Below are 23,757 nucleotides of genomic sequence, written 5' to 3' on the forward strand. Positions count from 1 at the left end.
ATCCCTCTGTCTCCACCTCCCCAAAAAGAACTTTTTTGACCCAGCTTTCTTTCTTTTCTTTCTTTCTTCCTTCCTTTCTTTCTTTCTTTCTTTCTTTCTTTCTTTCTTCCTTCCTTCCTTCCTTCCTTCCTTCCTTCCTTCCTTCCTTCCTTCCTTTCTTTCTTTCTTTCTTTCTTTCTTTCTTTCTTTCTCCTATATTTCTTAGGTCCTCAGCTTGCAAGGCCATCACTTGACTGTCTGATATTTCTCCCCAGACTGTAATTTGAATTCTTTCTTTTCTTTTATTTCGAAAATATAATTTAAAAAAAGTGTTCAAAACTGCAAACATTTAAAAATAGAAAACAATTTAAGAATATATTACAGAAATTTAAATTATATCACGGTCAAAATATATACTACGGAACAAAAGACAGTTGTAAATAAATATTTAATGGATAATTATTAAGTAGAGAATATAAAACTGGAATTCCAGGGATGACATTAGATACTTAAGGTATACAGGTTCTGGTGTCAATATCTTAATATATATCATATATAATATTATAACATATAATATATTACATATATATTATATATTTGTATATAATATATTATATTATATTATATATTACATATATATCCACATATTATATATATATAAAATGAAGAAGATATAATGTTCTGATAGGGACAACATCACATAATACTACTACTAGTAATAAAAGACATAGTAATAAAAGTCAAAGTTGTTGACTAGTTTTGAAAAGCTGCTCTATTCTGTCATGTTTTCTTTGGGATAATGGAGAGAAACATCTTGGCAAAAATGCCTAGTATACATTTAAAGTTAAAAGAACCATTTAGAAATGTAAACACATCCACTGATCAGAGAGGTACTATTTGACCCTAGCCTACCAGGTCTCATCAGGACTGTCTGGATCCACTTTCTCCATGGCCTAGTAAGGCCACCTTGCCAAAGCAAGGTGATGAAAGAGCAGTGGACTAAAGGAGGGAGATAGGTGGAGAAGAGGAAGGGAGGATGGAACCAGGAGGAGAGTTGAGGGGGCTGCAGCCAGGACACAAAGTGAACAAATTGTAATAATAATAATAATAATAATAATAATAATATAAAAGAAATGTGAACAAGGTAAAGATGCTAAATTGGTACACACCCATGCACTCAGCATTAAGAGTGTAGATATTCTGAATTTTCTGGAACTCTCTAATTTCAGGGCAGTTCTATTGTGTCTCTCAAAAGCATTTATATGCTTCTTATAGCATCATTGCTGATTTTAGAAGTATTCATTTTCCCTACTTTTATAACTGGGTAACTAAATCATGGAAAAGATTCTTCACTTTTGGTTATATGCATACTTGACTCATTTCTACATAATTTGAATTCTTACACATTTTCCCTGTTAGTAAGGCAAACTCAGAGGCATGCTTTTCCTTGTTTATTTGCTTTGATTTTTTTTCCTGTGATTTATCCCTGATAATATGCTTAAAATAGTGTCCAAAATAGATAAAAGTAGTCTCAGTAAATGTTTGTTCAATAACTCCAATAACTTATATTTTAACTATAATTAAGTAACAGTATTTTATTCCTTCACTTATGGAACAGTTTTCTATCAATAGAAAAAAAAAATCAATGTCTCCAAAGGCCAAAATTTGCAGCTTAAGTGTAGATCATTTCCTTGACTAAGTTACTGAGTTGAGAATCAAGGCCAACCACATATTGTTTGTGGCTTTCACTTTCCTCATTTTTTGTTCCCTCCATTACTTTACAATGATAGAGAAATAATGATGGGTTAAGCTAGGAGGGAAAAAACAAACAAACAAACAAACAAACAAAAAAAAACTAAAAAACAAAAAAAGTGTCCCCAGCTGTCATACACACATATTTATATATGAATATATTTAAATATTTTTCTTTTATTTTTTTTCCTTTTTCTTTCTTTGTGTACAGTTAAGATAAAGTGACCTGTCAGCTCTTAAGGACACTTGAATGTGGCTTCTCTGGCTTAGGAGAAAGGCAATTCATCTGACATTTTTAAAGGTGATTGATTTACTTGAGATGAGGGAGATGTTTGTGTCATTAATGATAACTTTGAGAGAAGAGTCCTAATTGGCAGACATCCACACAGGAAACTGTAATAGGAAAGATAGTGCTGAAGGGGATGTATTTAAGACATGTGGTGGTGAGATGAAGGTGGACTTTTCCAGATCTTCTAAGGAATCAGCACCCCAAAATAACTATGCTTTTCATAAACACCTTCTCCCATTTTTCTCATGGTTTATAGCATTGGACCTCTGAATGTCTTCATTCTGCCTGTTTGCTTCAAAGACTTGTGGGAGATTTAGCTGTGTGAACTATTCAGAGAAAATGGGTGCTTTGTATATGTAGATAGAGCCTGTATTAAAATAAGGATTTTCCTGCAGAACAAGATCTTGCCTGGTTATATGTCCTACATACTAGCACAAACAAATTTTCAACTGTTCTAGAACTGTTCTAGAACGGCATTACCTCTTGGGCCCATATTACCCTCTGGCTGTTAGGTAGCTAAGGACATTGTTGAACTTCTGATCTTGTCTCCACATCCTTAGTGCTGGGACAAGATGCCTGCTCCACTACACCTGGCTTATGTGTATGGTACTTGGAATCCAACCTAGGGATTTTTGCATGTTAGGCAAGCACTCTATGCCAAGATGACTATATCCCCAGCCTCAACAGAAGAATCTTAAATCTTGCATTTAAGTTAGAGAACCATTAATGTTCTTTGAGTATCTAGTGTCTTTATGTCAAGTAAACCAAAGAAAAGAAAGCCATTGCCAATGGAAGCCATTTCTTCTCTTAGAGCATAAGATTACTTTGCTCTTGGTATTGTTGTAACAACAACAACAACAAAATCAATGGAAAGTAGGTCAGAATACCTTTTACATGTGTTTACATTCTGTTTAACCTCAATGTCCACCCTCTTTTATGTCTACCAAAAGGAACATGGTTTAGCTAATCTTGGCCCTTATTGTGTTATTTTGTCTTGAACAATTTCAAAGAAAAATCATTCAATAAACACACACACACACCTTATATATACACATATATATATGTACATTTATACATATGTATATATAGAGAGAGAGAGGTTTGAGAATTGAGAGAGGTGTGAGTATTGTAGTATTGTTATTGTGTTATTTGTTTAAAGGCTGATTTAAAATTTAGAAAGACCAAGAGAGAGTAGCATTAGGTGACTAAAATGATGAGGAAGAACATACACAGGAGAAATGACACAGATGATGAAAGAGAACATAAAGATATTTTTTTCTAGTTTTGATGTCATTGTAATTTTTTCATTTATTGATGGATATGTGAATTTATCTCTTTGTGTATTGAAGTTGACTATCTTGGGATGTGTAAAGTATCTAAATTATGTCCTTCTTTTGAGGCAGAGGTTGTGAAAGTTCAACTTTCTTTTTAATTACACATACTGTTGGTAGAAGAGCATTCAGACATGACTTGTCACTGAAAATAGATGAAGCACTGATCCACTTAAAGTTACTTTAAAAAAAACTTGTTTTGCAAAGAGGGATGTTTGCAGCCTGAATATTTCCCTTTATTCTGCTTAAAACTATACCAAATTGTTATATTATAAATTTTAAACTGTAAATTTTGCATTGTAACACATAAAAATAAATTATGGCTTTAAATTTCTAAAGCTGATCCAAATAAAGCAGGTGTGATATTGTCAATTCTGTTATCTATTTGAGTCTATGTCCCTGACTATTAATGGTGTCATTCATCAGTCTTTATGTTCTTTTAATAAAAATATCTTTCTGCATGCACATCTGTATGTGTGCATAAGTCTGCATATTAAATCATATAGAGAACTGGAAGAGATAAACAATAAAAAAGTGAAACGAAGAAAGTATCGGAATGTAGTGGGAGGGAAGAGAAGATGACTGTATATGAACAGAGAGAGAGAGAGAGAGACCACTGTGAGTCCTCTGTAGCCTTTCAGTTTGCACTCCTCACTTCTGAAACATCTTGTCTTTCAGATGGAGCGCCATTCACCTGGTGGGTTGGGAGGTCCAATGAAAGGCACCCTTACTGGGGAGGTTCTGTTCCTGGAGTCCAGCAGTGCGGATGTGGCCTAGAGGAGAGCTGTCTGGACATCCGACACTTTTGTAATTGTGACGCCGACACAGATGAATGGTAAGAATTTCAGTTTTCCTACAGTGACAGGAAATGTTAACGGATGCACAAATTTGCTACTAAGAGAGAAAGGTGCAAATAACAAATTTAATCAGAATTGAGGAGGGTAGGGGGAAGACCTAGCAGCCTGAAAGATGGCTCAGCAATTAAGAGCAATGGATGCTCTTCCCTAGGACCTGGATTTGCTTCGCAGCAGCCCTCTGTTGACTGACAGCTGTCCTTAATTCCAAAAGATCTAAGTCCTTCTTATGGCCTCTGTGAACACTGAGTGCACATAATTCACATACATAAGAGTAAGACACTCATATACAAAAATAAATATTAAAAATGTAAAATGTCTGCTCTTGTATGTTGAGTAATACGGAGGTTTGTGCCAACATCTCGTGTTCAGAACCTTTCATTTTAAGCAACAAATCCAATGTAATAAGAGCTATGACATTTAGTCAGTGTTTTTTTTTTTCCCTCTACACCACTCCCCTGTTTGTGTGTGTATATGTGTGTATGTGTGTATGTGTGTGTTTGGTGTGTGTGTGTGTGTTGTTGTGTTTGTGAGTGCCATGCATGAGTTTGTTTATGTGTATGAAAGCCTGAAAACAACTTCTGGAAGACTCATAGTAGCAGGGACCATGGAGACTGAAGAGAACAGCCTAAAGGATCCTTGTAACTCTGATGGAAGGACTTCTGATGTCGGGACTGTAGATCAGGGCCATCAGTAAGGATTCCAGAAAGCAGTCTAACAGAATCTCTGAAATCACATTAGAGAAGCATCCGTCTTCCTTCTTGCTAAATGAGGCTTCTCATGAGCCTCAGGAAAATTCTCAGCTGCTTGTGACTGAATCAGTGGACATACTTGACCCTCATATCTGCTGGTGTTTGATTCCAGGACTACTACTCACATTAAAATACACAGATATTCTGATATTTCATATAGAATTCCATTTACATAAAAATGTACAGCCCTCAGTCAATCATCATCAGATTATTCTATTATCTCTCATAAGATTAATAGCCTTCAAACAGTTTTACCATGCTGTTTAGGGAATACTGAGAAACTTAAAAATTGCCCTTGCCCATTATAAACATGATTTTATTTTAGGAATTTTCTGTCTATAGAGGTTTGAGTCTGTGAATGAAGAACCTATGGGAAGAAGGGACAAACTGTTTTACAAGCCTTATTACTCAAGGGTTTCTGTCACAGTCAAAATCTAAATAATAAGGAAAGGGGAATAATGATGTAAGTAAATCAATTATAATTTCCAACATCAGAGAATGTAAAAAGGAAATTATTGTATAGGCACATAAAGTTACCTGTAAAAAATGCAATTAGTTTTGGTTTTGTTTTTGTTTTGTGAAGGAAATTAAATGCAACTGGTGATAATTATTTTAATCATAATAAGCAAATCACAGAAAGAAAAATTCTTACATTTTTCTCATTTCTGGATCCTTGCTTTATATACACATATAATATCGTGTGGATGTGTGCACGTGTGTGCATGTATGTTTGTAGTGTTGCATGCATAATTTTGAGTATGAATATGTACATTCATCTCCCCCCACTCAGCTCTTTTAATAAACTTGGAGAATGGCTGACCAGTGAGATCCATGTATACTCCCGAAAGTCATAGTGTTACAGAGCAATACAAGCACATTTTTTCATGTGGTTTCTGGGGATCTGAGCTCAAATCTTCCTGTGTTTGTGATATGCACTTTTACCTACTGAACCATCTCTCTTCCCAACCCACAAAGAGGAGTTTTCTGAAACAGTCTGGTAAACCACTGAGGGTGTGCAAGAAAACCCAGGGGATGGCTTGGTCCCAGACATGGGGTGTTTAGGGGGGAGTATTGAGCTTTGCAGATGGAGAAAGTGAAAAGCAGAGAGAGAAGAAAGCATGATTGTGTGCTTGTTAAAGGTGGGGAGATACTGCCATGGGTGTCTCCTGGTGACAGTCCAGAGCCATAATTGCAAGTTTTCTCCTTCAAATTAAAATAATAATAATAATAATAATAAGAAGAAGAAGAAGAAGAAGAAGAAGAAGAAGAAGAAGAAGAAGAGGAAGAAGAAAGTCCCTGTCACAGAGCTTCTGCCTGCTTCTTCCATTGTTACAATAGAAAGTGAGGAGGATTTGAAAGTTTCTAGTTCTAGTCATTGCATTTGCCCTTTGAGTGTCCTTTTATAAAGCAGTGTTCCTGTCACTTTATCATCCGATAGGCAAAACCGCTATTCTTAATTTCAAAATGCTGTATACTTTTAGGAGACATTCCTTCCTTCCCTCTCTTCTTTCCCCTCTCCTTCCTTTCCTCCCTACTTACCTCCTTCTTTTCCTTCTTCCCTCCCTTTTTTTTTCTCTCTCTCCCTTCCTTCCTTCCTTCCTTCCTTCATTCCTTCTTTCTTTCTTTTTCTTTCATTTCTTCTTTTTATTATAGGGAACGCTGGACCCTCAAGCTGCTGTGTAGAGGAGATTTAACTCTCTGCCTCAGAGAGACTGTTTCTGGAATGATTCTGCAGTCATGAATGAGTGGTTACTGAATGACTTTTCTTGGACATATATTTACCTCTCTTCTTTGAAAGGTGGTTTAAATTGGGTTCAGACTTAACTGATTACATTGATTATATTATTAATTATTATTCCTCTCTGATATCATCATAATTATTTTCCAAGTTTACCATTTGCATTTTTGTTTTTAATTAGCTTTTTACACTCTTTCAAATGTAGTTCTTAGACCTGGAGGGATAACTTACTTAATAGTGTTCAGCAAACAACAATGAAACCTCAGCTTGATCCCCAGTATCCAAATAAAGAGGCAAATATAAAACCAACAAATGAACAAAATCCATCATGATGTAAGCACTTGAGGGTTCAGCTCTGGACGGGCGGAAAGAGGCAGATCCTGGGGCTCTGGCAGCCAGCCACTTCAGAACATGTCTCTTGTTAATGTTTACCTTTTTTTTTTTTTAAGATAATCTACTTTGTAGCTTGGTTTAGAATCATGTATGCAATATTTCTGAGTGGTTGTATGGTTAGCAGGGCTGTTACCCTCTGGGTTCTCATGTGTAATCTATCTGGCAATTTCTTCAAATCGACTTTTATGTTAGAGAGAAGTGTGTATGCCTCCTGTGAATCCACTGTGCTTTCACTGTTCAAAGAGTGAGTGAGTAAAGAGAGGCCCTGTCTTCAGAAACAATGTGGAGAGCTCCTGAGAAGTGACATACAAGGTTTACTGCTAGGTGTAGCTCACACTCAGATCTGAGTCTGTAAGATGAGCCCTTTGTCTGCCCTGTCTGCCCTGCAAACTTCATTGCAGTTCTAAGTCTTGATTTACCACATTATAAATGATGCATACACTTCATTATTTTGGTGAATTTGTAACTCTAACATTTATTTAAAAAGAAACACACCACTATTATAAGATATTCAAAGGTTCCAGAATATATGAATAAAAAAAGAGGTTTTCATGTCACTGGCACTAGAATCCTCCTCTATCTGTCACGTGAACAAAGTGATTTAAACTTTTTATTATTTGATTGTTTCATGCATTTCTATAAAGAATTTTAAAAATTCTCCATTCCTGTCTTTCATCCCAGCCCTCTCTTGCTAGGCCCCATCTCAGTAAGCCTCCCTTTTACTTCCATGTCTTCATTTTGTCAGTAGCCACTGAATTTAATTATCGTTGCTTTCACAAGCTTGAGTGAGAAGCTACTTCCTGGAGTAGGGGCAATGCAGAACCCTGTAGTTGGCCTCATGGTTGAGAGTGTGATAGTGGGGTGCTCATCCCTAAATGGGACAGCTGTGTCATTCTGCAAGGTTCAGGGAACATCACAGAAGAGGAAGCTGGAAATTGTAAGAACCAGAAAATGAGAAAAATGCAGGAGAAAAGATGGTATCTGGACATGATAGAGCCATTTCAATAATGAACTCACTGCATAAGACCTGCACAATGCCAGCCCCTGATATCCACATGGATGAGGGAAGGCCCTCTGACATCCCACCGCATCATAAAGGACTATTGAAGAATACTGTAGTTGGGAGAATAAGGGTCATTTTCATCAGTGGTGTAGCCACTTACACATTGCCACATGCAAAAATACTCCTGCAGATAGTGGTTGGGTGTGTAGGATGTTTTTAAATGCAAGTACTTCATGACATCAGTATGTTAAACTGCATGTTCGGTTTAATGTGTATAAAATTAAGTGCATCACTTTTCAACTTACATATTCCAGAATAATTATCTTACAAGTCTTTTTTCTTGGCATTTCTAAAGCAACATACTAATTAAGACATCCTGCTGTCTTTAATGGGTGCATAGTCCCTCATATTTGGCTTTATCACTACTTATTTTCAACCTTCCATGATGAGAATTAACTTGTTACTGACTTTTAGCTATTAACAGTATGTTGAGTTCTGACATATATTTTATTTTTGTTTTTGTTTTTCACATTATTATAAGGGCTAGACACCATCTTAGAATTCTTAGAGCATGGACTGTGACAGATTCTTTTTTTTTTTTTTTTAATGGCTGAAGAGACATTAGTCATAATGAATTCCCAAAGAGCCAATATCAGTTAGGCTGAACTGGCCATACAGAACATGTAGAGAATATGGCTGGTCCTTTAGAGAATGACATAGCTATGTGATGGTCAACATGGATGACAATCTTGAAAGGATGTGGAATCTCTGAGTAAATAAGCATGTTTGAGTCAACTGAGATGCAAAGACCATTCCTGGAGTTCCATACTGAGTAAAAAGGGAAAAGGGAGCTGAGCACCATCATTCACCATTTGAACCCTGAGTTCACTGTGAGCAGTTGTCACAAGCTCCTGACACCATGGTGAATAGGACCCTTGAACCGTGAGCCAAACTACACCTTCACCACAGTAACAAGAGGGGTAACTCATGCAGTGAAGGTAAGAGAGGTAGTAGTGCTCCCCAAAGTCTCCCACAGGTGCACCCAGAGAGATTCCTGGCAGCCTCTTCTTGCTAAGAATTTTCTGGAGAACTTGGTCATCTGGGGCTCAGGATAGAGATGATGTGACAGTCTACTCCTCAATTCCTTACTGATATCACCTCATTTTTCCTTGTGCTTTCACAGCCCATGAAAAAACATAGAGCTTACTTCAGACAATCCCAAAGACTGTGTGTATAAAATAGAGAGTTTTCATTATGAACAAGGAGAAGAGCTAATAGTATCTTATTAGCACAGGTACAAAACTAATATTGTTAGCTGATTACCCACCTATTACATGCAATTATTCCTTTTTTTCTGGTAACAGTCTCATAGGCTAAATATTAACTGTAATATATCCCTAACTACATTTTTTGTTATGGAACAGGATTATCAAATATTACATTTATCATTGGTTAGCTAAAGAATCTAAGTAATTAAGCTTCTTGGAGCTTAATATCCAGATTGTTTTTTAGATGGAGAAAGGTTAAGTATCTGTCTCTGGACATTACCAGCTGAGTTAGCAAATAATCTTCACATCTATCATATGCGGCATGTAGTCAGTTTTGAAGAAGTGTGTTGTCATTTATATTATTATTTTCTGTAATATTACAAAGTTCTAAATCAACCATAAGAGGCAAACTTGGTTTGTATATTAAATTTATGTTTATGAAAACCATAAATAAATATATATGTGAAATATAAGGTTGAACACTAAGAAAGGAATGCCAGAAAAATAAAATTTCTGTCAACTATCAAATTCTACATGGAATAAAGCAATAATTTTGAGAAGTCTGAAATACCCCAAAGTGAGATTCTGGTAAATTTACCATGCAGTGATGGACCTGTTATGTATGAACAAAGCAAAAGAGCTGTGAGTGTGTAACCAAGGAGGCTGTGGTCTCCCACAGCATCTGCCAAGGTGACCTAGGTGTAATGTTAAGGAGTCAGTCTTGAAATGACTGCAAATTAGCAAAGTGAAACCCAATCAATAGAATTGTGTTGTGTATGGAGAAAGCCTATGTGAATAGAGTAGGGACATTCAGCCAGGGACTGATTAAGGACAGCTCAAGCAGTCAAGGATGTTGCTAAGAGTGCAACCACATGGAGAGAAGATGGTACCCACATGGTGATGTGCCAGCTTCCAGCCAGGAGGAGCTGATCTTTGCCAGCTGATATCAGCAAGTGTGTTCCCACACTAATGTGCTAATAACTGGGAATCCATTCTTGGGTTCACAACCTGGTCTTTATTCACTGGTATAAACCAGTTGTATTCAGCAATGTGGTTGCTTGTTTTATATTTCAACTTTCTATAACAAAGAAGAGGTTCTTTTTGTTTTTATAACAAAGTTTATTCATTTTTTTTAATTTTATTTTTTTCTTATCAGTTACATTTTATTAACTCTGTATCCCAGCTGTATCCCACTCCTTCATTCCCTCCCAATCCCACCCTCCCTCCCTCATCTCCACCGTGCCCCTTTCCAAGTCCACTGATGGGGGGGGACCTCCTCCCCATTCATCTGATCCTGTTTTATCAAGTATCTTCAGGACTGGCTGCAAAGTCCTCCTCTGTGGCCTAACAGGACTGCTCCTCCCTTGGGGGGTGGGGAGGTCAGGGAGCCAGCCATTGAGTTCCTGTTAGAAACAGTCCCTGTTCCCCTCACTATGGGAAACCAATTGGTTACTGAGCTACCACAGACTACATCCAAGCAGAGGTTCTAGGTTATATCTATACATGGTTGAATGTCAGTCTCAGAAAAGACCCTGTGCCCAGATATATTTGGTCCTTGTGGAGCTCCTATCCTTTCCCCATCATACTAACTCCTCTTCTTTCATATGACTCCTTGTACTCTGCTGAAGGTTTGGTCATGAGTCTTAGTATCTGCTTTGAAAACACTGCTAGTTAGAGTCTTTCAGATGCCCTCAGTAGACTGCTGTCATACGTTCAATCCACATCCCATCTGTCTTTCTAAACGAGGATTGATCATCTTACCCCATGCCCTCCTGTATACCAAAGAAGAGTTTTAAATGAGGATTTTATCAGGTTGACCTGGTAGGGGATTGTCTTAATTGTTGATTGATGTAGAATGGACCAGTCCACTATGGAAAACATTATTCCCTGGGAAGGGATCATGGACTATTTGTATTGTTTTAAGTTTCCATCTAAAAATCATTCCTGACAATGTGAGTTTCATCATCATACCAAATTCAAATTTTCCTACATTATTTGGAAGAGCTTTTTATATTTAGCATGTTTTTTAATATATGCCATCTGCTGATTCAAGAGCATCAAATGGATATAGACAAGATGTCATCGTGCCCAAGGGAAGCACAAGTCAGCATTAATGGACAGAATTCAAAACCCAGCCTGTACTATGAAAATGGGGAAAAATAAGGACAATCTAGAATCTCATGGTTCCTTCATGGGGGAGACTGGGTTTAGTCTTTGCTGCAGGTGTTTGAGCTCTGCTTTCCAGTCTCTACTTGTGAATAAACTGGAACAAAAATGCAAATATATTCTTTTTGTGTGTGCAACATGCACAGGTGCCTTTTTAGCTGACACAAAGCCTTATCATTTGACTGTCTTCTAAATACAAGCATTAAAATTACAGATATTATAGTATGTATTCCTTTATATTTTTGAACAAGGGTGTAGGGGAATGGTTCCAGTGGGTATTTGACTTTTTTATAACCTAGATAAATCATTAGGTGTCATTCTCCCAATATCATGATCTCAATTCTAAATCTCAAAATTTAATTTTCCATATGCACTATGCAGCAAGAACTCTCCAATCCAGGGTCATAGCTGAATGCCTATGAAATAAGTTCCCTGAGGCCACTGAGTACTTCAGGGACAAAAAAGAAAACTAAAATAAGTGTCAGGGAGACTAGTTTATTTCATTCAACACAGACAAGACACTGTGCCCAGCAGCTGTAAATCCCATTTAATCCTCTGCAAGCTGCTATTCAGATGTGCATGCAATACACCAAGTGTCTCAGGAAGGATATTACTCACCCACACCACAAAGCTAGGAACTGTTAGCTCTAACGCATGCCCTCAAACACATGAGACACATACTGAGGCAAAATGGTGCCTTGGTTCCTGTGCTTTCTATCATGTGATGTTAAGAAACTCCTCAGTGCCTCTAAGAAAGTATCAGCATTAGTAAATGGGCATAGTGATACACACACACACACACACACACACACACACACACTACATGGAAAAATTGTGTGTGCAAAGATTATGGCTGTCCGTAGCATATTTCTCCTTGAAAGTATTGACATGATCAATGGCAATTTGTTCATTTTAATTGAATTTGTATTGTTATTTATAAAACATTGTTTTTTATTTATTTTTTTGCAAATGTCGTACATGCATACTGTGTACTTGGAGAAGATCTAGCCCCTACAATACTTTTTCTAGCTCTTCCCAGTGCGTACATGTACTATGTATATGCACATTTTTCTTGGTGTGTGAAGGTGCAAGTGAACACGTATGAGTGTGCATGTGGAAGCCAGAAGTCAGCTGCTGTTGTTACTCTTTGGGGACTGTAAAGTACAGGGCTTCTCATTGGCCTCAGTCGCACCAATTCAGTGAAGCTGGCTGGCCAGCAGGCCCCAGAGGTCTGCCTGTCTTGAATAAAGTAAGTGCCACAAGGGCAGCTGGTTTGTGTAGGTTCAGAAGATCCAGAATCAGGTGTCCATGCTCACACACCAAGTATATTGGACTGATTGAGCTGTCACCACAGCTCCACGGTGCCAGGTTTGTACTTCCATACTTTATGGCTCATTTTGATTCAGAAATCCAGCTTTAAAAGAGGAGAAAAGATTGGCTTTCTCTATTTTCTGTCAAAAGTAAACTAGTGATTTTTATTTGAATAATTAACAAGAACAAAGCCAGATACATTAACCAGCAAAATCTTTCTAAAGAACAAAGCAAAAGCAATCAACTAACTAATAGAGATTTAAATATAACTTAAAAGATGATAAGGGACATCTAAAACTGATTTAAACCTTTTGGCAAGTGGTTCAGCCAAGTTTTATGAGTGACTTTTGAGAGGGGTTTGTGATGTCTCTTTTCAGGTTAGTTCCTGAGATAAAAGATCTTCTTTGCAAAGTGAAGTGATGGGGTTTTTTGTTTGTTTGTTTGTTTCCCAATTTGCATTTCTTTTTCTTAATTATTTGTTCATTTTATATCCCAATCACAACCTCCCTCCTCCTTCTCCTCCCAGTCCCATCCTCACACTCCCTTCCCCCATACTCACTCCCTCCCCCACCTCCTATCCCCACCTCTGAGAACCAACCTACCCCAGCACATCAAGTAGCATCAAGACTAAGAGACTCTTTTTGACTGAGGCAAGACAAAGCAGCCCTGCAAGGGAAATGACATCCAGAGGGAGTCCAAGTCAGAGACAGTCCACTGCACTGACCATTCAGGTCCTCTTGGCCAATCAGCACTGTGATCTTTCTAAACTACCTATGCTCCTGCAAGTTCATTTAGGGAAGATATAAATTCCAGCAGTGTTTGAAAGCAGACCATGGGTTCTGCCATGGGTTGTAATTGGTATTCCAACTATTCACACAGGCCCTGAAATAGACCTTCTGTTATGCTCCTTCCAGCCCTAGCCAGGTTGCATCCAGTCCAAGTAGCTTCGCAAAAGAGGGGTCTTGGCAGAGAGTCCTTAGATAATCTAGATTTTATCCTTTTTCCACCTTCAATTTATGTTTTTCAGGACAAATGATACTGGTGTGCTTTCCTTCAAAGATCACTTGCCTGTAACTCAGATAATTATCACTGATACCAACAGATCAAACTCAGAAGCCGCTTTGAGAATTGGCCCCTTGCGTTGCTATGGTGACCGTGAGTACAACCCTCCCCCTTGTCTGAATTGCATGAGAACAAGATTTTTTTGTTCCCTTAAATCTTTACCCTTCAGTGTAACCCTAGTCATGAAAACTACCCACAAGCCCATTGCTTCTTCATACCTCGCTGAAAACAAGCCGTGTTTAAGAACTGTCTGCTTCGCAGGATACTTCTGGAATTCAGTCTCGTTTTCTACGGAAGCTTCTTACCTCCACTTTCCGACCTTCCATGCAGAATTCAGCGCTGACATTTCCTTCTTTTTTAAAACCACCGCTTTGTCTGGAGTTTTCCTAGAAAACCTTGGCATTAAAGACTTCATACGACTTGAAATGAGCTGTAAGTGTCCGTCATTTGTGAGTTCAATGTCAGTGGTCCACAGAGCAAGGTTTCATTTTATCTCTGCCACCAGCCACCAGTATAAGTTTGATTGTCAAGCAAATATCTCTAGTTATCAATAAAAGTAGCACCAGATCTATCAAATCCCCGCTAATGTGTGTGATTTATTTTGCTCTATCAGCATTTGTTTTTGTTTCATCTGGATATGTGTATTCCAGTAGTAGCCGCTCATACTTACTACAGGCTCCATTCTTCACTGCTGTAGTAAATAAAAATAAAAAGATGAGTCTTCGGATTAATAATGTTTATTATTTGCCCTAAGATTATCATGGTGGTATTATTTAACCCACTCTCACAAGTAATAAGACACAGACACCTGTTAGATTTTCTAATTGCCTTATTTACCTTGGGCTGGGCAGGTATTTCACTTACGCTGGTTCACTGACTTCACTATCTGTCTCCCAGCCTGGATCCAAGGCCATCTACTTTAATCCTCCTCATCTGATCTACCCTCCATACATAATTCCATGATACTTGCTTCTTGTCTTCATTTGGGCCTTCTCATGCCATTACCGGAGTCTTTTCTCCTCACCCAAATGGTTTCTTCTCAACCTAACCCAACATGATGTCCTTCTTTCTTTTCTCTTCCCACCCATCTGTCTCTTCTGATTCTGTCCTCTCAAGCCCGGGAACCTTAGCCATGCCTATTCCGTTTTGCCCTGCCCAGGTTTAGGTCATTTAATTAGCCAATCAGGTAGATTTAGGTTTACATAACATGGGTAGGAGTACCCAGATCTTGAGGACTAGTAACATGCACTAAACCAATCTCCAGCATTCTATTAAGGTGTGGTTATTTCTAACCTGCCACTTTAAGCTGCCACACCTCTACATTACACTCTATGGGAAGCAGGGATGATTTCTATTGACCATTCTCTTCATATTTGGGATCCATTTACTGTTGTACCCATGCATCAGAAGTCATTTTTAAATACACACACACACACACACACACACACACACACACACACATATATATATATATATATATATATATATATATATATATATATATGCTGGGAAGACAGCTCAACAAGTAAAGCTTGTTCATGCAAGCATGAGGACCTGACCTGAGTTTAGTTCCCAAGAACGCAAGTAACATAGCAATTAATTCCTGTGACAGAGGAGGCACAGACAGGTGGAGCCCTGGGTCTCATCTAGCACACTTGGCAAGTTCCAGGTTGAGCAAGACTCTATTCCAAAAAATGAGGTGGAAAGTAATTAGGTCACACACAAGCAAAGGATGACCAGGTAGTATACATGCACACATGCATGCATGCACGCACACACACACACAAACACACAATTTCTTATCTATGACCAATAGGAGAGTGTACCTAGTCATGCCGATTCTCCAACTCTTTCATGCCAGCAGCAGTGTGTGTGCTGGTTTAGATGCATGATTTATACCTTTGTAGGAGTCCTGCCCTTACCTGTGAGATCTGTGGAATAATAATCATGAAGCCAAATCAACACTGAAGAAATATGGATGGGAAGACATTCTGCTGTGAGACACTGCATGTCAGGCAGGCTAGCAAAAATACATGCAAGTGCCAAAGGGGGAAATACAATAATTAATAGTTAATTTTTATGAAAATGAAAAAAAAGCAGTGTTTTAGTCTGTTTCAGTAGTAGTAGCTTTAAAAGTCTGTCCAAGGTGTTTATTTCTGAAAAGGTCTCAGTGACTTCAGTTAAGTTGATTTCCTGTACTTAGTTTTTGTTCAAACGAGAATATACATTGTGTTATCCCATTTATCCTCTATTACATTAAGGGAATACTTTTTATTCATTTTTCACAAGAACTCAAATGATTTGGGAAGATTTTTCAACACGAAGACAAGTTTGGTAAAATCGTTTATTAAAATCGTTTTAATAATAAACTCCAAAAATTATAACACTGTCTATATCTGTCATTGCAAGGAAAAAATCTAGTGATTTCAAAATATCCCAGTAATCCAAAATCTTTGCAGGAAATATTTTCATGCAGAATTCATCATAGATTTCCCTCTTGTTTGGTAGAAACTGAACAAAATTATGAAGGGTTTGCAATGGCTTGAGTTCTTTTGATTCTCTTGCTGAGGCCCCTGTATGTATACATTCAGATTACAGAGGGCAGTGGAAAAACACACAGATGAAAGGGAGAAGCTGCATTCTTACTCTTAAAACAAACACATTCGCTTGATATTTTATGGAGCCAGTGGAGCATATGCAGTTGTTCATATTAATACTTCACCGGGTATAATGGTTCCTAAGTGTTAAGTCATAAAATGTACTTATATAAGGGTCACTTATATTTTGTTAAAAATCATTGACTTTAGTGTATTTGTGCCCATGTGTACTTTTGGTGGTAGAGTGCTGCATCATTAACATTGCTTAGAATCACTAGTGAGTGATTATTTTAAAACAATAAACAAGTCCAGAGGGCTTAGGAAATACCTCAGTCAGTAAAGTGCTTACTCTGCAAGCATGGGAGCCTGAATTTTATCCCCAGATCTCATTTGAATAAAAAGCCAGATGTGGTACAGTGATGTGTGCTTATAATTCCAGTTTTGTGTAGACAAAGAGAACACTTTAAGCCAGTGAAAAACTCTCTCTCACACAATGAGGTTGAAAGGCATCCTGAGTAGTGATACAAAGTTTGTCCTCTAGCCTCTCAATGAATGTGCACATAGGTGAATGAGCACCCCTGCACACATGTGCACCAGCATATATGTGAATGATTACAGGCAAACACACAGATAAACAAAAGTAATGATAAGCATATTTTAGCCTCTCTAACTGTTGCTTTTGGGTTCTTTGCACGGAGTTATCCCATTCCCTGCATGTTGCTCTTCCACTGCTCTTCTACATGTACGGGAACTTGACCTTGGGCATCCCTCTACCACTGTCTACCTGGACATTTCCCAATCGTTTGAGTAAAGTGATGTAAATTCAGGAGATAAACTTGAAAGCTAAGCAAACATTTTAAACACAGATATGGGAAATTTTAGAGTTCCATGAAAGGAAAGAAGTACATTTGCAGGAGGGCATGGCAGAGGGATTTGTGTGGGTGTCCAGCAGATGGGTGAGCAGCCAAATGTTTCTTTTGTGGTTTCAGACTACTCACAGGAAAGAAAGTGTCTCCACGTTACTTCTCACTTTCTTATAGTCCAATAACTCCAGTTACTAGAGGAGGAAGGAAGCTCTTGTGAATTTGATGTAAAAAAAATCCTTCATACCTAACTTGGTCAAGCTTTGAAAAGCAGGTTGAACACCAACCAGTCTATAGTGGACATAATAGCAAGGTAAATTGAATTAAAAAATCAGGCCCTGTAGCCTCTTCAGCCATTAAACCTACAGTTAATGTTATGTAATATTTTGACAAGTTAAGGAGCAATGACTGAGTGTTAAACACAGGGTGATGTCCAATTTGCTTGTACTTTGTAGCAGTACACTGTTTTAGGTGTGTGTGTGTATATACATGTTTGTATATATATGATTTTGGTTTTTAGAGACAGGGTTTCTCTGCATAGCCTTAGCTCTACTGGGCTCACTTTTTAAAGCCAGATAGCCTTGAACTCACAGAGATCCACCTACCTCTGCCTCCTCGAGTGCTGGGATTACAGGTGTGTGCCACCTCGCCCAGCTATGTACATTTTTTTAAAAAATTCAAATTAGTATCAAATTTTAAAAACACAAAAATAAAACCTAACATGCAATTGTTTTGGTACTTTCTATCATTATACTGTCTGATATGTCTTACTAAAAAACACACATTTTTTTTGTTTCTTTGTTTTTGTTTTTTAAGTATAAGACCTAAGTCTGGGAATGTATTTCAGTAGTAGAGTGAAGGGTCAGCACCCAAAACCTAGAGTACCTACCAGTAGTACATAAAGAAATTCCTAACCATAAAATCAGAAAACTATAGGGCCTTATATTTCCTAGGCTAAGATTATTGTTGTTACTTCCGTTACAAAGGGGAAAAGCTCAAAGTAATGTCAAACCTCTCACTGCTGTTAGCTACAGATACAATCAATCACATTGTCACTTAATCAGATGGACATTTTTCACTAAAGAGTTCATAGCAAGAAGCCCTTCAGTCCAGCTAATTGGAGAATCCTTTAATAGATGCAGTGTCTCAGAATAGATGTGGCCCCATCTCCAAAGAGTGCTTCTCTTCCCTATCCAAACAACAGTTTCCAATGGTGATATATCTAAAATGTTGGACAGGGCAAAGGAGGTTTCCATGAAATGTCCAACCCACTTCATTCTGGGTTCCTTCCAAGTAAGGTGTTTCAGTTTCTTTGCTTTGACATTGGTATCTGCAGTCTATGAAAGACAGTCACTGTGTCCTTAGGTCTGACTGAATTGTGTTCCTAAGGGGATTGTGAGGAAAAACTATGGATTCTTATAATTACCTCACATTGGTTGTGCAGAGAAAAATGGATATCTTGGCATAGACCAATACTAGAGTAAGAAATTCCCTCACCTCTTTTTTTCATTCTTCTATTTAGTGTGTGTGTGTGTTTAGGTCAGATGGTAATGTTCATTATCATCTTCAGAAATGCCATCTGCCCTCTTTGAGACAGAGTCTTTTACTGCCTAGGCTGGGCTTGGCTGCCAGTGTGCCTCAGAGATCCTGTTGTGTATATCACCCCAGTGCTGGGCCTGTAAAGGTATGTTCTGCCTTGTGGACTCTAGGTATCAAACTCAGCTACTCATGCTTGTGAAGCAAGTACTTTACTAACTTAGCCATCCAACAATGAGTGCCAGCACTGATATCAACAAAATATCCTAGATTGTTGATCTGTTGTGTATAAAGGCTTCTGTTCCCCCAGGTACCACTTTGCACATTTCTTCACATATTCATTCCTTATTTATATATCACAGAATTAGTAGTTCTCAGATATCGATAGGATGCATTTGGCTACAGTTACTATGAAATTCCTTTTAACTGGCGCACATAAGGATGAAAATTCACTGGTATTGATTACATCAGAGTGTGCAGATGACATGGGGCTCCCATTACTTATGGTTAAATTCTTCCATAAAGTGAGATGTGGCCAATTTTCTCCCTCTTCTCAGACCTCTGAATATCAGCCTAAAACTCACTGTCCCTCTGGAGTGAAATCTCTTCTTCACCTGCTATCCTAATAATTTGCCTGATATGCAACTTATCTGAGCTCCTTCATATCAGTGACTAAAGCCAGGGAAAGAAAAACATGCACGGTTTGTGCCGATGCCACAGCTACTTAAGGAAGGCACTAGATCGCAGTAAGACTTTAGAGAAAAGTAGAAATCAGTAGCTTCCCACCCCGATACTGGGTATTGTAAGGAATAGATCACAGTGGGAAATCAAGCATTATTTCTCCGAGGTACCAATTCTTCTGTTTGTATCGAAATGGAAATTTATTTTAAAGGTTTTCTGGGCCCAGAGGTTTGTCAATATGGAGACAATCCAGATTAACCATCACAATGAGTATTGAGGGTACACAACTGTCCCCAAGGACAGGAAGTGGCTAGACTTAAAATCCACACGATATCTCTACTCCTTCCACCATTTTTTTCCCTGCTTTGCGTAACTATTTGAGGAGTCAAGTATTTTGGGTCTAATAAGATAATATTATTTCCATCCAGATCTGAGGCCTGGGTTCCTCTGGAAGTTGCAGCACTATTATATCAGACAGTGTTTGTAAAATATAAGAAGCAAAGCTGTTGTTGGCTTCTCAAGACCCCATGTCTCCAAAGAAGTTAAGCAATGTTTTACTAAATTCATCCTTCTCATTTTACCAGTGAGTTCAGAGAAATTAACTGGCCATGATCATCTTGCAACTTCTTCATTTTATAAATGGACTCCTATCTCATACATACATATAATCACTTTCGTTGGCTGTGCATTTGACAATAGCTGACTGTCATATTTCAGTATTGTCTTCATCCCTGCCCTGGGCTAAAGTTGAGGATGTACGAATACATCTTCATGAAGCTTTGAGCTGAGTAGTGGGAAGAGCAGTACAGAACAGGCACTAAAGGATTCCCTATGGGGCACAGAATGCATTCCTACTGTTGCAGGAAGGAAGAACATTCCAAGGGTCTTTATCCTAGACTTCTCTCCTTGGAATCCTTGTCAGCAATTACACTTAGGTATCTATAGTCTATTCCTTTGACAGCAAAAGAGCATAGTGAGCACACCTTGTTTCATTCACTTCTGAACTCCCTGGGAACTAAGTCTGCTTGATGAATACCATCCAAAGTCCTCTTAGATTTGTCTTAAGCAATAAAGGAAAAAATCATGAGTAAATGTCTCTGTGAGACACTTACATGGAAAGTTAATGATAGTGTGATAATGTGACTGGGTCCTGATTTCATATCCAGTTCCATGAGAATATGTGATTGCCCTTGTGACCATCCACAGTGTTTGCAGTCTAGCCTTGTAGGCTTCTGGTACCATTCATTCATTCATTCACACTTTTTCCATTCAGTTGTGCCCAGTTATCTCTATTATGCATTCTAGCCATGATGGTCGTGGCAGACTATATAAACTGTATGAGATCTGAAGTTGGAGGCATGGGTTGAAAGTACAAGCTCTAGAAGCAGATTGTCAGGATTTAAATCTTCCAGGCACTGTGACAACCAGCTTACACCTGTGCTCAGTTCCCTCCCTAATGAAATAGCCCTGTCTATTAAGTTTGCAATGAGGCTCAACTGAATTCAGTGTTAGAAAATATTTAGCAGTGTATCTGGCTTATGTGCTGCATTTAATACTTATCAATGTTATTGCTATTATTGTTTTACCAATTCTCTTTCATGTACAGGAGGAATGATTTAAATATTATTGATAGTTACTAGAGTAAAGATAAGTGGGCTTCTAGAATACAGGTGTAAAAATAAAAAGCAGCTAAAGAGAACTACAGCATTTATCCCATTTGAGAAGTACTGCATTCGATTTGCCAGAGCTATGTGTACATAAGCACCAGGCTGGGGACTGGCCTTGTAATAAGGAAGTAAGTGTTCCTCTGCAGTTTACAGATTATGGAGTTTGCTATACCCAAGCACAGTGATAGTGGCTGTGTTTGGAAGAAGCAAAGATTTCTCTACAGCAGTGATTCTCAAACTTTCTAATGCTATGACAGTTCCTCATGTTGTCATGACTCCCAACCATAATATTAATCTCATTGTAACTTCATAACTACTAAGTTTGGTACTATTATGAATCATAATGTAGATATCTGTTATGCTGGCTATCTGATACCTTTGAAAGAGTCATTCTACCCTAAAGGGATCTTGACCCCCAGGATGAGAACTACTCTCCTACAGCTTTCAGAATATTTGGGAAGACAGGCAGCCGTTAGGTCATATGGTACAGGGGATATATGCTATAGCCAATATCAGTACAGACAAGAAGCCCAACTTAGTGACAGAAAGGGTCAGGCAGAACAGGGAGACAAGCTTCCTACAACAGTATGCTGTCTGATGGGAAACTAATATCTTTAAAACTAAGCATTGAGGGAGGATTTTATCCAGATCCTTAATCTCGCTTCCCCACATTCTCATTAATCTTTGTCTGCATACATAGAGATATAGATTTGAAACCAAGTCATCCCTTCATAAATGTTTACTTTTGAGATGAACAGACTTTCAAGATGGAACTAATAATCTGAGTAGAAAATACAAACTGAGGCCAGAGAGATGGTTCAGTAGCTAACAATATGGCTGTTCTTACAGAGGATCTGTGATCAGTTCCCAGCACCTGGTTATTCCAGCTATCTATGTGGAAATGCCAGTTTCAGGGATCCATCACCCTCTTCTGGCTTCTATAAATAGCAGACATGAATGTGGTAAGCAGAAATACATGCACATAAAAGACTTATACACATAAAATAAAATAAATAATAAAACTTGAAACAATTACAACACAAACATAACCCAGGCCTTGGAGAATGACTTAGTTGACAAGTGACTGGACTGCTTTATAAACATGAGGACCTGAGTTTGACCTGCAAAGCACACATTAAAAATTCAAGTGTGGTGAGATGTGCTTGTAATCACACTATTGAGAGAAGGATACAGACTGCTCCCTGGACTTGACTGGGTCAACCAGCCTGGCCTAATCTATAAGCTCCAGGGCAATGAGAGAGTCTACTTCAAAAAAATAAAAAAATAAAGAGTATGGCATCTGTAACACGAAATGACATCTAAGGTTGACCTCTAACCTCTATATGCACCCATATATACATGTGTCAGAGAGAGAGATAGATAGAGAGAGAGAGAGAGAGAGAGAGAGAGAGAGAGAGAGAAAGAGAGATCTGTAAATATGTGGGCATGTGCACAGAAAGAAAAATAACAGAAAATGACTCAAGGACTCCTATGGTTTTTTTGTTTGTTTGTTTGTTTTCATTGTTTATCATGTACTCTATGCCTTTCAGTCCTATTCTCGCAAGGCGTGGCTTTGTAACCTAAATAAATTTACCTGCACTGGGTAATCACATGTTGAAGATATAACACAACCATCACTTTTAAGCACCTACTTTGTTCCAGACACAATTTAAAGAATTTCATCAAGATCAGCAGGCAGATAACCTCACAATTAGCTATATTTTGATTCCCACTGTGCAGATAAAAAAACTGAAGCATGATATAAGAACTCCAGGAAGGGAGGTTCTATAGTTTATACTGTCAAGCCCCTTTTTGTTATTGTTGGTTGCAGTCACCAACTTGTTGCTTATCTTTAAGGCCAGGACTCAGGAGACAGCAAAGCTTCCTGTATTCAGTTACCTGGAGCTCTGTATAATGCAGCTTTTTTTACAGGAGCAATTTTCTGATAATGTTTAGGGCCTTGAGGGACATGGTGTCAGGTGGTATTTGAACGTGAGTGAAGTCACTAGTGTGACAATTTATACCATGGTCAAATAGAAACCCCCTTTCTGCATTAAGGTAAGGAAAGACGAAAAATCATAAAGTGCCAAGAAGGAGAACAGTTCTGGTGTGTGAAGGCTGCAGTTACTCAGGAAACCACATTCTTGTCAGCCTCAGTTTATAGCTCACTGCTCTCATTCTTTGTGCTTAGAAAATCCACACATGACACTACGTAATGACAAGAGTAGCATGTTAAGAACCTTTGCCTTTACTGACAGGTGTTACTTACTATTTGAGATACCATTTTTCCCTGAGGTGCTTCTCATTAATAAATGATGATTGTACCTTTCTCAGAGTTGTTTTAAGAACAAAAAAGAGAAAATCTGTACTTAGTGCTTTACATAAGGTCAGTTCTAGCCTCTCTTTGTTAATCTGTACTGGTACTACCACAACAACGGTTACCATACACACTGTTATTATCACCATCAGCCCCATCTCTACCACCATCCTTACCTGCACTGACAGAACCATCAAG

The 23,757-nt window shown here is 38.2% G+C and overlaps 1 protein-coding gene across 3 annotated transcripts in view; it reads left to right on the forward strand.

Moving 5' to 3' along the window:
• The window catches only part of LOC110563726 (contactin-associated protein like 5-1-like), a 785,262-nt gene that overhangs the window by 620,978 nt on the left and 140,527 nt on the right, over positions 1-23,757 (forward strand). For all 3 annotated transcript variants that reach the window (XM_060371606.1, XM_060371607.1, XM_060371608.1), the window contains exons 14-16: positions 4,030-4,186; positions 13,864-13,991; positions 14,160-14,330. In XM_060371606.1, the coding sequence (XP_060227589.1) occupies positions 4,030-4,186; positions 13,864-13,991; positions 14,160-14,330 (456 nt within the window). The remainder of the gene's footprint in view (positions 1-4,029; positions 4,187-13,863; positions 13,992-14,159; positions 14,331-23,757) is intronic.

This window comes from Meriones unguiculatus, chromosome 18 (genome assembly GCF_030254825.1).
Source record: "Meriones unguiculatus strain TT.TT164.6M chromosome 18, Bangor_MerUng_6.1, whole genome shotgun sequence".
In the NCBI taxonomy this organism is placed as follows: Eukaryota; Metazoa; Chordata; class Mammalia; order Rodentia; family Muridae; genus Meriones; species Meriones unguiculatus.